The 14,617-nt window shown below is 46.5% G+C and overlaps 1 protein-coding gene across 4 annotated transcripts in view; it reads right to left on the reverse strand.

The window, feature by feature from the left end:
- Positions 1-1,708: 1,708 nt before the first annotated feature.
- znf574 (zinc finger protein 574) overlaps positions 1,709-14,617 on the reverse strand; it is a 30,813-nt gene continuing 17,904 nt past the window's right edge. For all 4 annotated transcript variants that reach the window (XM_083661416.1, XM_083661418.1, XM_083661415.1 and 1 more), the window contains exons 7-10: positions 9,450-9,544; positions 7,373-7,521; positions 6,439-6,726; positions 1,709-2,784 (exon numbers count right to left, since the gene is read on the reverse strand). In XM_083661416.1, coding sequence (XP_083517542.1) covers positions 2,191-2,784; positions 6,439-6,726; positions 7,373-7,521; positions 9,450-9,544 — 1,126 coding nt within the window. In that variant the 3' untranslated portion in view covers positions 1,709-2,190. The remainder of the gene's footprint in view (positions 2,785-6,438; positions 6,727-7,372; positions 7,522-9,449; positions 9,545-14,617) is intronic.

Below are 14,617 nucleotides of genomic sequence, written 5' to 3' on the forward strand. Positions count from 1 at the left end.
ATATGCTTCCCTCTGCTCCTCAGGAGCCCTGTGTGTCTATATGCTTCCCTCTGTTCCTCAGGAGCCCTGTGTGTCTCTATATGCTTCCCTCTGCTCCTCAGGAGCCCTGTGTGTCTATATGCTTCCCTCTGTTCCTCAGGAGCCCTGTGTGTCTCTATATGCTTCCCTCTGCTCCTCAGGAGCCCTGTGTGTCTATATGCTTCCCTCTGTTCCTCAGGAGTCCTGTGTGTCTATATGCTTCCCTCTGTTCCTCAGGAGCCCTGTGTGTCTCTATATGCTTCCCTCTGCTCCTCAGGAGCCCTGTGTCTCTATATGCTTCCCTCTGCTCCTCAGGAGCCCTGTGTGTCTCTATGCTTCCCTCTGTTCCTCAGGAGCCCTGTGTGTCTATATGCTTCCCTCTGCTCCTCAGGAGCCCTGTGTGTCTATATGCTTCCCTCAGCTCCTCAGGAGCCCTGTGTGTCTATATGCTTCCCTCTGCTCCTCAGGAGCCCTGTGTGTCTATATGCTTCCCTCTGTTCCTCAGGAGCCCTGTGTGTCTATATGCTTCCCTCTGCTCCTCAGGAGCCCTGTGTGTCTATATGCTTCCCTCTGCTCCTCAGGAGCCCTGTGTCTCTATATCCTTCCCTCTGTTCCTCAGGAGCCCTGTGTGTCTATATGCTTCCCTCTGTTCCTCAGGAGCCCTGTGTCTATATGCTTCCCTCTGCTCCTCAGGAGCCCTGTGTCTCTCTATATGCTTCCCTCTGCTCCTCAGGAGGCCTGTGTGTCTATATGCTTCCCTCTGTTCCTCAGGAGCCCTGTGTCTATATGCTTCCCTCTGCTCCTCAGGAGCCCTGTGTCTCTCTATATGCTTCCCTCTGCTCCTCAGGAGGCCTGTGTGTCTATATGCTTCTCACTCAGCTGAAATGCTGCAATTTCCCCCATTTCACTTCCCCGCGCAATCATCAGCATTTCTCCCTCCATGACACGAAAACAAACTAAGACTGAGTGCCTCTGCGCGTGTGTGTGTGTGTGTGTGTGTGTGTGTGTGTGTGTGTGTGTTAGTGCCTCTGCGTGTGTGTGTGTGTGTGTGTGTGTGTGTTAGTGCCTCTGCGTGTGTGTGGTTTCAAACCCCCCTGTCAGCAATCACTGGGCGGGAGACAGCTATAAACTGAGCTTTAGAAACCTATAATGGGGCCACTGCAGCGCTGGCAAAACTTATATATCACATTACGCCTCTTCCATTCAGACACAAGTGGGATCATTATTTTTGATAACTCTATATCGAAAGCAGGATCGTTTCATAGCACGGCCTGCCGCTGCATAATGCGCCACGTCTGCCAACTCATCAGAAATCTTGTCAAATCCCGGTTATTGTATGTAATTACACCCCGAAACCAATCAATAACGTGTCCTACAACGTATTGAAACGTTACTGTTAAATAAATCACACACAATTCTAGTTCACTTTACCTTCGCCCACTGCCGTTTGTGTGTGTGCGTGTGAGAGGTTTGAAGAGCTCTACATTGGCTTATCCTGGGTCTGTACATGTCCCTCCAGAAGGCTTCAGATTGTTTATGTCAGAGGTAGCAGGGGCAATTTACGGCAGAGCCTATAAAGGCCATCCTATCTGATGGAAGAGACGGCTACGGCCCTCCTGTCATCCTCCTTAGCAAATGATGGACGCTCACAATGTGAAAGCTGAAGCGTTTTATTATAAAGAAAGCAGAACAAACCAAACTTTATGGGTCACAACCAGTCCTCGCCTAATAAAAATGGGCTCTAAACAGATGTATACACAATTGGGGGGGATAATTTAATTGAATGTTATTTCATATTTTTTATGTTTTTCAATCAGTTTGAAAGATATTTTGAGGGTTCATCCTGTTTTCCTGTGCATTTCTTCTTCATTTGAATTATTAACTATATAGCTAAAGAGCTAAAGAGCTAAAGCATTTCATCACTGGCTATCCAAACCTCTCCGTAGTGCTCAGGCAGTGTTGAACATCATCTCTGAAAATGTCATAACCCCACAGAACAGAGCGGGTCAGAAATCAATGCATCAAATATATACACATAAGGGAATAACTGACATTGATGGCTTAATAACCTCCAATCATGATTTTCTTTACTCCAGGAACAGCCTTTATTCTTTACTAATTTTTCGTACTTTTTCTCTATTTCTATTCCTTCCTCGACAACCTCTCTCCGTGTTATATAGTCTCCTCCAAAACAAACTCAATGGAAGGCGACTGCTCCTGGATGGTGATTTCACTGCCTTCCAGGGAGATGGTGGGAACGTGGATGGCCTGAGCTGATCCCAGGACCGAGGCGGGCAGGATGACCACCTGGGAGGAGCCCTCCATGGCGGCGAGCTGATCCGACCCGATCATGACCGTCTCCGCCCCGCCGTCTGGCCCCTGCAGCACGTAGATGGTCTGCACGGTGCCGGGCTCTCCGTCCACCACGTTGGCCAGAGAGGACAGCACCTTGGCCCCCTCCAGCACCTTCTGGATGTGGGCGGCCTCGGCCGTCTGCGTGGCCACCAGCACGTTGGCGTCTTGGGGCAGGTCGCCGTGCAGCCGGATGTGCTTGTCCAGGTTGGAGCGCGAGCGGAAGGCGGAGGGGCAGTGGGGGCAGGGGTAGGGTTTCTCCCCGCTGTGGGTGCGGGCGTGCTCGGTGAGGCGGGCGGCCACGCTGAAGCTCTTGCCGCAGACCCAGCAGCAGAAGGGCCGCAGGCCGCTGTGGATGCGCTCGTGGTCCTGCAGGTGAGGCAGCTGGCGGAAGCGCTTGCCGCATGTAGTGCACTGGAATGGACAAGTGGACAAGGGGACATAGGGGAGAGGAAAATACACACAAGAAGAGAAGTTGTGAAAACACAGGTATACACTTCAAGTTCGGGTCAATGGAGAGAATTTGTATGGAAAAAATTGATCAGGTTTTTTATCACCGAAAGATAAAACAGAGACAGATTGGCAACATAGATCATGGTCACTGCTGGAGGAGGTGTAACAACACCATGGCCGACCACTTTCATACTTTTTGGGACTGTGCTGTAATTCAACCATACTGGCTGGGAGTAGTAGCTGAGATAAACACAATAATGGGCCTAAGGCTTAATCACGATTTTAGTACAATTTACTTAATATGCAATATACCGCACAAGCTCAATTCACATGATAAGATACCTTCTCCACATACTGCTCGCAGCCAGTAAAAAAGCCATAACGAGGAAGTGGTTGAATGTAGAACCTCCAACAAAATCAGAGTGGATAGGGCTTGTAAAGGAAATTTACAAGATGGAAAGTCTGACCTTTTCTTTGAGATTATGCATGGACAAATTTGTCAACCACTGGATGAGATGGTCTCTGTATCTGGGTAGATCAAGGGACCTCTGTGAGGGGTAACCTACAGTTGATCCATTCACTCTGTATACTGTGTTTTTTGTTTTGTTTTGTTTTAGTTTTAGTTTTCCTCTCCCGTTCTCTCCATGTGATAATCCCCATGGGCTGTGATTGTTGTCTCGTATGCAACCCACAGCAATTCTGTAAACTAGATGTGAAGAAGATGGATGTGCTCCTTCAAAACCTATTATTATTACTATTGTATTTGAATTTGTATTTGTTCCCTCCACTAATGTCTGTCTCTGTCATGTGTACTGTACATGTATGTCTGTTCCTTTGCATTTAAAAATGGAAAAACTGAATAAAAACAAAGTATAAAAAAATTAAATAAGAGAAGTTGTGAAGGCAAGACGTGGAAGGAGGTATGGAAATGTGTGAATTACGTTTCACAATAATACCTTTCCTCAACTGCAAAAACATCTCTTTTTGTATTTTTCTGCAGATGCAGCATTTGTGGCTGGGGCAGAGAGGGAGCAGGAACAACAAGGGAGAGACAGATAAAAAGCAATAGGCTACAAAAGAGCAAGGTGGGAAAGAGAGAGGAGGATCACTACACAGGGGGCATTGTAGCAGAAACATGCCTTATCGGTGAGCTGAGAGCTAGACCATTTCTCAATAGAGTATTCACATTTACAATCTACAGTCGTACCTGGCCTGCCAGCCAAACGTCAGCTCTTTGCTAGCTCCCACCTGACTGGAGACAATGAACTACCAGCGGTAGTTTCCACGGTAACGTGCTTGACTTTTGAATTGATAGGTTTGTTAGATTAGAATGTAATTGTAGATTTAAAGAATAGGAAAAACACACAATGTGTGGACCAAAACAGCTCAGCAGGCACAGTAGAATATACAGCCTGACGAAAACCCAACGGTTGAAACGCGTTGCGGTATTGATCTTGCCCGTATCGCCTTCATGAAGATGTACTCTGTTAAACTCTTTGTAGTACACAGGTACAATTACTTCCAATTAAATTTTGTTATTTAAATTCCTAACAGCTCCTTTCTTCAATTTTAGTACTATGAACTATGAAGCTTTTGCATGCAAAAAAAAGTGTTTATTTTTATTTTCCTGAAAACTTTTCGCGGACCCCCCTTGCAAAGTGCCACGGACCGCCTGAGAACCAATGCTTCAAGTACTCAGTATAAATATACAGTAGGTCTTCATTCAGGATTGCAGTATATCTGGTTTGAATTAAAATTCAACCCCATGACGTCCTGTATGTTTGAGATTCAAGGCCCCTGTGAACCTGGAACCTCAGCACTGCGTTCGATAAGATACATTCAATCAATCTCTACAGCCTGGTGTGCTGCGAGGGGCTTGGCTAGGTCTATATGGTGGAGGTCCTGCCCAGTCACCAGAGCAGCAGAGAGAGAGAGAGGGTGGGGTGGGGGGTTGGGGGGAGTCCCAGAATAGTAACAGCCACAGAGGGGAGCTGACAGGCTCTAACTCAGTCCGTGTCATTAATCACAGGTGCACAGGGAGGGGGAAATACCCCGCAGGACACAAACCGCACAAACGGCCATGGTCCCGGAACCAGAGTGACGGCCGTGGTCCGGAACCAGAGTGACGGGCCGTGGTCCGGAACCAGAGTGACGGCCGTGGTCCGGAACCAGAGTGACGGGCCGTGGTCCAGAACCAGAGTGACGGGCCACATCTACGAATGGCTGTGGCCATGTGGGAGTCAGGCAGTGGTGGATTTTAATTTGAAATACGGGCAGCACTTTGGGGCTTGAAAGCCACGTATAAAAAGGAAGGTGACTTCAGAAGGTGGAGAGAGCGCTGCCGATTTATGTATCCTACACCAGGGGTTTTCAAAAGTCTGAGACTGTGGGCCTCCCCCCAGACAAAGCTTGGAAAAAGGAACTTCCCCCCTCGCTCAATTCCTGGATGCCTATGGAATAGGGATGTCACAATATATCGTCCCACAATATATCGCGATATCAAAACGTGACAATATGTGTCGTTGAGATGAAATCTCATATCGCGAGAAAAAGAAGCTGAACATGGTGGCACTGATCTGCATCTGATTACATGCTCGCTCTCCTTTTCATTGCTTTGTTTGAACAGACGAGGGACGTTACAGACACGGAGGATGAAAATGGTGAAATGACTCAAATTAGCGTGGAGGATGCCCCCTCAACTTACAAATCGATCACAAATTGTTTTGTTAAAATATCGTATCGTTATCGTGAACCCAATATCGTGTATCGTATCGTATCGTGAACTGAGTCTATCGTGACACCCCTACTATGGGATCATGATTATGTTATTTGATCCCATAGACACTCAACAATTGAGCCAAGATAAGCTGATATTGCTGTTTCACATACTTCAGACTGCACCAAATACATTAAAAAAAGGGTCTGTCTGAAGGCATTTGTTTTTTTCTGACTCTGGGAAAGTTGGAAAAACGGTAAAATTCCCCCCAAACGACTGTATCTCTGAAAGATCTCTTCAACCAAATCACACACCTTTAGGCTATTCTATGAGATGTCCTTTTGATCATTAATGTAATAACACATTGTTTCACTTCCATTCACTGAGCCTCCCCTGAAGCTGCTTGGAGCCCCCCCTGGGGAGGCCCGCCTCCCACTTTGAAAACCTCTGTCCCACACCACGCAGTTTGACCGACCGGTAAACATAGTTTACTGGTTAGTACTAGGGATGTTCATCAATTATCGATAATCGATAATTGATCGTTGAGGAATGAATTCGATCACGTGGACAGCGCTAGTGTCTGATATTCTTACTACACAGCGGCATCTCCATTATAGCTGGCCGAGAACGCGCAACGTTATTACCAGACCAGAGTAAAAAATAAAATAAAAATAAAAATATTATTATTATTATTATTATTATTATTATTATTATTATTATTATTACGCTATCGATAATCGATAATTGATGATTAATTTTCCCGAATTTCGATTATGGAAACTTTTCAAAATGAACATCCCTAGTTAGTACTCCCATTTGCTCCAATGTCCTCCCTTCCTCTCTTTGCACACGTACACACACAGACACCACCCTAACCCTAACCCTAAACCCCTCCTCACCTCGAAGGGCCTCTCGTCAGTGTGCGTCCGCATGTGGACCTTGAAGGTGGACGTGTAGGCGAAGTCCTTGTGGCAGACCTGGCAGCGGAAGCGGGGTCGGTTCTTGGCCTTGCCCTGCGCCCCCTGGAAGTGGGCCACCACGTGCTCCTCCAGGGCGGCGTTGGAGGCAAAGCGGCGACGGCAGGGCGACACCGGGCACTTGAGAGGCGTTTGACCCGTGTGGGACAAGCGATGGAGGTCCAGGCCCTCCTGGGTCATGCAGCAGTGTCCGCACAGGTCGCACTCAACCTGGGGGGGGGGAGGCGTACAGGGAGAGGAAAGAGCAGGAGGAGGTCGGGCCAAGAGAAAGAAGGTGGAAATGAAAGGAAAAGGGTCAGATTAAGAATTTAATAAACTCGTGGTCTCACAACTTGCTTGAATTCAATCCAATTCATTAAGAACAGATGATGCAACGTCACACTTGGCACAAAGTGGGCAAAAAGGAGATGGGCAAAAAGGCCTTTATGTTTTCTGCACCATCCTCTTGGAATAGCCTGCAGAATGGGCTTAAACTATGGGACCTAGTTACCCTTAGTGAATTTAAAGGCATTGTAAAGTCCCTGGAATTTGATTCTATTAACTGTAAATGTTTTAATTGATGATTCAAATGTATTTTTTCCTGCACCCATAGCTGTATTGCACTCTTGAGCTTGTTTGTTTTCTTGTTTGTTGTCTTGTTGTAAGTTTTACTGTTTGTTGTGTCTGAAACTATGTAGCTGCAGCCATTCTTGGCCAGGTCTCTCTTGTAAAAGAGATTTTAATCTCAATGAGACATGCCTGGTTAAATAAAGGTTAAATAAAAAAAATAAAAAAAGTGAATGAACATGGATTTGGGAGGCAAAATCTACCAAAAAAAAGAAACAAATAAACTAGTATTATCTTGGGTCCTCTTCACCTGTCCAGTGCAGCGTCCTCGCCCCTGGCCCCGTCCTCGACCGATGTTCCTCTCCTCCTCGTTGTTGGTGCAGCGTTGCATGTGGATGTCCAGAACCGACTGGTTGATGAACTGGGCCGTGCAGTTGGGACATGTGGCCGGCTGCTTGTCTGTGGATGAAACGGCATCGGGGGTTAAGATGATGAGCGAGTGGCCGAGTCACTGCTCTCACACTACCAGCAAATACATGACATCACCATGACATCACCATGACATCACCATGACATCACCATGCTACATTACAATCCCATGTCTGATTTGTTTAGCTGGCGATGAAGGGCTATGTTGTCAAAACTTTAAAGTCGAGGTGAACCGGAACGGAATGCACTAGCGTAAGCGTCGGAGGCTGAAAACAAATTGAGAGGCGGAACCATATACGTGTCACGATGATTTGATTTGACAATTCTGTCGACTGGCTTTGGCATTGGTCAATCATGGCGTGTTCCACCCCCAAATCCAGTGGGATTCAGCGTGTTGTCGTGCTACGCGAGTGGGATCCCGCGGAGTACCAGGCAGCCACCTGCTTCGTGCGGACAATCCGATGCATGGGTGTTGCCCGCGCGGCTGGAATCTCCACGGGGCGACCCCTGACTACCACGCTTTCAAGCGCGCGCCATTTACGCTATTTCTGTAAATACGATATTCCTGGAATGCGCGTTGTAACGAGCCAGTTACATTTCTTTGCATTCTTAGAGATTATACTTTCTGTTTTTTGTTCATGTTTCTAACAATTGGCCAAGTTAGTAGTTAGTTTATGGGATAGGAATTCTGCCAGATGACAGGCACTAGGCGCCATTTTCTACTTCATTTGGAAGAGAAAATTATCCTAAAATGAAGATTTGATTGACAGCTGCCATGTCGTGATATGATTGGTTGAAATGGGGTAGAAATTTGATAGTACTAGGTGATGTCAGCAAACTGTAAATTACCGTTATCAATGAAATCTTGAAAAATGAACTTTTGATGTGAAAAAGTGTGAAAAACTAAAGAAATTAGATTTTTGTGATTTATTTTGCATACATTATTAATATACCCAGGTATTTGAACTAAAAGAAAAGAAAAGTCATTTTTGGGTTCGACAGCTCGACTTTAAGCTTAAAGCAAAAATCTTTTTGTCAGCACACAAAAGGAAGGACGTGACTATGGTCATGAGTGACGTATCATAACAGAGTAGCTTAAAAAAAAAAACCTGTCTGGGGGGAAAGTTGTGTACTGATGGTTCATCAGTAAGTTCCTAGGTCATCAGGCCCAACATCTGGTGATCTGCTCACCATCTGTGCCGTCTAGCCCGGTGGGGTTATCCACTCTGCTCTCCACCGGGACCCTCCACTTTAAACACTTAATAAGGAACGGTCTCAGCTGGACTGATCAATGGATCAATTTCTCCAATCATCTCTCTCAAGAGGAGCCCACGTTCCTCTAACCTCTGACCCCTGATGTAAAGCCACCTCTTCAGGCCGAGCTAATGAGGACGCCGTGACAACGACGCCCCAGCTGATTAAGATCCAGCGTGGACATGCTGAGCCAATTCATTTACCCCCTCGCCTCCTTCCTCTGATCCACATGGGACACTAATCAATGAAAATTCATTGACCTAATGCGGCCGAGGGACAATGCGCATATATAACACGGAGACGCGCGTTTGTAAATAAAGGTAAGGCCACCAGGGGATGCTGAAGGGGCCTTTTTTATTGCCGACTTTGCATCAATCAATAGTAATTGACTGCACGCTGAACTGATGGGAGCATCATAATCTAATAGCTTTCCATTACAACAATATACGGAGGAATGAATCTGGATTCACGACACGTATATATCACATCTCCGCTCTTGTCTTTAATCCTCCTGAAATGCATTTAAACATTCTCACGGGTAGATTGAGACATAGATCAAAGACAGAATCAAGACAGGGGAGGGGGGGGGAGAGAATGTAAAGTATGGGACATAAACATTGACAGAGACATAGAGGCTAAAACAGAAACAGCCCGGCCCAGATGACTGGTACATATCAATGCTACGCTGAGCCCTGACCTCTGACCTTGGTGAGCGAGGGAGTGCAGATCCAGCTCCTTCCTGCGTTTGAAGGCCTCTCCGCAGTCTTTGCATGGGAATGGGTGGCTGGTGTGCAGCAGTCTGTAGAACACACATTAAGTAGAAGAATATGAAGAATGAAGAATATGAACTCCTGCCCTCTGGCAGGAGATACTTAATTCCAACTTTCAAGAAGGTCAGACTAAGAAAACCCTTTATACATCAGTCGATCCTGAGGCTTAATCAAGAACATGGCCGAGGGTCAGTGGAGCAGTGACCAGTGCTCTCTGTGTGCTGTATGTGTGTCATGTATCTTTGTATTTTTGGTTTTGTTCTCTTTGTCATGTGTTTGTGCATGGGACTGCTGCTGTCTTGCAAGACAAATTTCAGTGTGAACTGACAATAAAGTATATCGTATCGTATCGTATCGTAAGTACCAGTGTTGGGCAAGTTACTTTCAAGACGTAATATACTACATACTACTAGTTACTTTCATTTGAAAGTAATAAGTTACTTTACAATATTACTGTCTGTGTAGAGTAACTCGTTACTTATTACACTACTTTTGCATTACTTTCACCAAAACAACAGCAGTAGCAGAATGACACCGGCGCCCCGGAACCATCCCGAAAAAGAATTTAAACCGCCTTGAAGTCAGTGTAAACCATCCAAAATTCTAAATGTTATCCTTTTCCTTTGTTATTGTCATCTATAGTGGTTATTTGCATAAAAACACACAGTTTGATTAGGAAATGATTTAAATATGTGCTTTGATAAAAATAAAAAAAGTAACTCAATTTGTAACTTGAGTTACTTGACAAAGTAACTGGTATAATATTACTGAAATCCTATAAGCAATAAGTTAATTACTGCGTTACTCCTAAAAGTAATATATTACATGTAATATAGTTACTTTTGTAATGAGTTACCCCCCACACTGTTAAGCACACACACCCATTGAAGGAAACAATACACCAGTCCTTGTGCTATTGGCACAGTGACAGCTCACTTTTCCGTTTGCCGTCACCCCGCAGAGAAACGACGGCGGCGATGTCAAGACGGAGAAACGTACTCAAAAGGGCATGTTAATAATCATGCCTTTCACACACAGGTAGCAATCATACCACAATGTGTGTGCGATCGCAGTTCTGTGACATTTCAAGTCCCGCGTTCGAGGACACTTACACGGTCACACAAAGGGGGAAATAACCATGTTTTAGCTTGAAGCTGCCACTCTACATGTGTGACTTGTATGAGGATTACCCACGTGATTAGCTGTGCTTCAGGTTAAATAAGGGGTATTAGCATAGCGGGCTGGAGATAAAAGAACGGCAGTAAAACCGGGGGAGTCAGAGTTAGGACATGAAAGACTATATTTATCCGTTGCGTAACGTTACACTGGATTTAGCCTTAGGGGAGGAGAATGGGAGAGTGTATTCATCTAATGCTGCATCAGTACTGTACATCAAACCATGTCAAGACAATGAGGCTTATTTGGAGAGCTTCAAATAATCAGTACAGACGATGTTTAGGTTCAAGAAACAATGATCAACAAAAAAATACATTCCAGTAGAGATGCACCGATCGATCGGCACGTGACCGGAAATGGCCGATTTTCAGCTGATCGGCCATGACCGGTGACCTACGCTGGTCAGTCTACCGATTCCGTGTGCCGGTCGGCTCAAAGCAGAGAGACACCACACCACTGGCGTAAGGATCGACGGTGCGGTGCACCGGGGCCCAGAGCTGTCAAGGGCCCATGAAGAGCGAGTCTCGCTCTTTGGGGTGACGTAATGTACTTGCGCTTTCTGCTGCAGTCCCACTCCAAATAAACTTCCATGCTGTATTATGCAGTCAGCAGCACTTGCCCTCATCTAGCTTACTAGGCTAACAAATGCTATAGCTTTAAGTTTAGTTTACAAGATAAAAAAACAACAACACGATTTCAGACGGAAGCCCGTCTTTATTGTCACACGAACACTACAACACATGCATGCGGCCACAACACACACTCATGCTGACGGTGGCCGGTGAAATATGTCCTCTGCATTTGACCCATCCAGGCTTGTCCTTTCCTCCAGGGGGCAGGCCAGGAGCAGTGGTCGCTTTTTCTTTCCAGCGCCCCAGGGACCATCATTGGACCATCATTGGACCAACTTCAGATGTTGTCGTCACTGGTCGGATGACGATCTTCTGCATGTTTTTTAGTGGGGGGTTATGTACGGAGGAACCCCCTGGGGGGTACGGGGAGAACATGCAAACTCCACACAGAAAGGCCCTTTCGACGAGATAGCCCACCTGGGCAGTAGGCACTGAAGATATGGGGGGGGTCACAACTCCAGCGCCCACAGCGTCCCAGGCGAGAATCGAACCCAGGACCTTCTAGCTGTGAGGCGACAGCGCTACCGACTGCGCCACCGTCCCCCAGTGGATTCAGTGGATTGGTGTCATCGTATGGGAAAATAGGAACGCGTTCTCTTTCCAACGTGTCAGCGGAGTCTCCTGTGAGGTTTCTGGTGACATCATTGACCATATATGGAGCTGGAGGAATATCCCTTCACGTAGCGCATGGCTCAGTCTTGTTAACGTCTTGGGTCCTTCGGGGGCACAATAGGCGGCTAACAATCTGCCCGACGAAAAAATAATGAGTGAGTCCATATTTTCTATAACAATATAATTGTTAGGTAGGGGCCCAGAGCAAATATTTGCACCGGGGGCCCATGGCAAATGGTAAATGGTAAAATGGTAAATGGCCTGCATTTATATAGCGCTTTTATCCAAAGCGCTTTACAATCAGGAGATAGTCTACATTCACCCATTCATACACCGATGGCGGCAGGCTGCCACGCAGGGTGCCTACACACCATCGGGAGCAAGGAGGGTTAAGTGTCTTGCCCAAGGACACAGCAACAGCAGCAGGGAGGGAGCGGGGATCGAGCCGCCAACCCTTGCGTCATTAGCCGACCCGCTCCACCTCCTGAGCTAAAGCCGCCCCCGTGACGTTACGCCACTGCAACTGCAACAACTGGCCGAGTCCCGCTCAGCTGGAGTCCAGTCTGAGCTGGTCTGTTCACCTCTATCTCCCTCTCTCCCTCTCCGCTCCCTCTCCCCTGCAGCCCCCGGCCTCAGCGCACCACAGCCGGCTTGGCAAGGTGAATGTGAGCATTGATGGAAGCCCTGTGTCCAGTATACAGGAGAGGACTAGGCCTATTTCTTTAGTATTGTGAATAGAATGACGGACGAACATAATAATAAAACACATCAGACTCAGTATTCAAGGTTTTCTGTGCGTGACGATTTATTTTCGGATGGCGGATAAAAAAAACGCTTACGAAATTTCAGACTCTGTGTGTAAACTCTGATATTCAGACTGAATCGTCAACTCATAAACTCATTTCCTCTTCTACTCAAGAACAGTCTAGAACAGCCAAATCCACAACTGTGGAGTGGGCGTGCTTCGAAGGTCTGGAGCCAGGCTAAACTCCTTGTCCTTGGATCACATTTTGATGTTCTGTTGCACCAGTTTTCTTTTGGAAAAGTAAATGCATGATAGCTGTGGGATATACTGGAATTTATTTTTTTTATATTCATTGTATTTGCACACAAAAAGAAAAGCTCTGTTCAGTGGCCTTGTGGTTTGAGTGTCCGCCCTAAGACTGGGAGGTTGTGAGTTCGATCCCCGGCCGAGTCATACCAAAGACTATAAAAATGGGACCCATTTGCCTCCCTGCTTGGCACTCAGCATCATAGGGTTGGAATTGGGGGGTTAGATCACCAAATGATTCCCGAGCGCGGCGCTGCTGCCGCTCACCGCTCCCCCAGGGGATGGGTCAAATGCGGGGAACAAATTTTGCACACTCAGGTGTGTGACAATCGTTGGGACTTTACCTTTAACCTGGAACAGTTTTATTTTGAGATGTGTTTGAGTGAGATGGTCCAACCTCATGCAAATGATAAGAATTGTTACATGAATCTTAATTTTCTATTAAAGCAAAGTTACAAAAATGCTTGTGTAAGCTGTCAATTATTGTTCTTAGAAAGAAAATCGGAATCGGGACAAAATCTGTATCGGCAAGTCAGACTATTCAAAAATCGGAAATCGGAAACCGGCCAAGAAAATCGCAATCGGTGCATCCCTGCATTCCAGTCTATGTATTATGTATAGTTCAGGTAATGGATTCATAAATTAACCGCACAAGTCTCCTAAATGTAGGATGCTAGAGGTTATGTGCAAGGACCTCTGAAGGCCTATATAGGAGGGCAGGCTGTTTCTCTTCCATGTTAAGTAGACAATACGAAATCAATATTTCAGGCACAGCTGACCCTGAGGCGGCAGGAAGAATTAAAATTTCAGGCGGAGTCACCTCTCCTCCCAATCAAATGTTCTTTAATGACGTGTTTGTGTGTGTGTGTGTGTGTGTGTGTGTGTGTGTGTGTGTCTGATTTCTGCTTTTCCTCAACTAGCAACAGAGAAAATGACAGAGAGATGGTTCAAGGGGAATGGTCCATTTGCTCTCCAAGCACGCCCTTCCATTGGTTCGGAGGTCACTGACAAGCTAATCATACCCTCCCCCCCTCCTCAGAGGTCACTGACAAGCTAATCATACCCTCCCCCCCCTCCTCAGCCAGGTAGAATAGGATCAAGCTCGTACACTATTCTCTGGGTTGTTATCATTCTCATCTTAATTTACTGGACCTGCGTCTGTCAATCATCTGTGGCTGGGGCTTCAAGGGCACCCAGACGTCTCAGGCAGCATGTTTACGACACAGCTTAGAGCAGGGGCGGGGGCAACTGCCGGCACGCGGGACGCATGCGAGCCCCCGACCTCGCTCAGTGTGGCCCCTGGGTCAATTTCTTTTTTTTTTTCTTTTTTTTTCCAAGGCGGACATCTTTGGTTAGGTTAGACCACCAAAATCTGTGTTTTTTATTTTACTGTACAACCCAGAACTTGGCACTAATGGCGTTCGCATTGTCCATCCACATACTGTTTAACGTTAACATTTGAGCTAACGCTATTGTGGGGCGGCTGTAGCTCAGGAGGTAGAGCGGGTCGTCCACTAATCGCTTTGGATAAAAGAGGTCGGTGGTTCGATTCCCGGCTCCTCCAGTCTGCATGTCGAAGTGTCCTTGGGCAAGACACTGAACCCCAAATTGCTCCTGATGGTGTGCCAGCA

The sequence above is a fragment of the Poromitra crassiceps genome (assembly GCF_964638095.1).
Source record: "Poromitra crassiceps genome assembly, chromosome: 26".
Lineage (NCBI taxonomy): Eukaryota > Metazoa > Chordata > Actinopteri > Beryciformes > Melamphaidae > Poromitra > Poromitra crassiceps.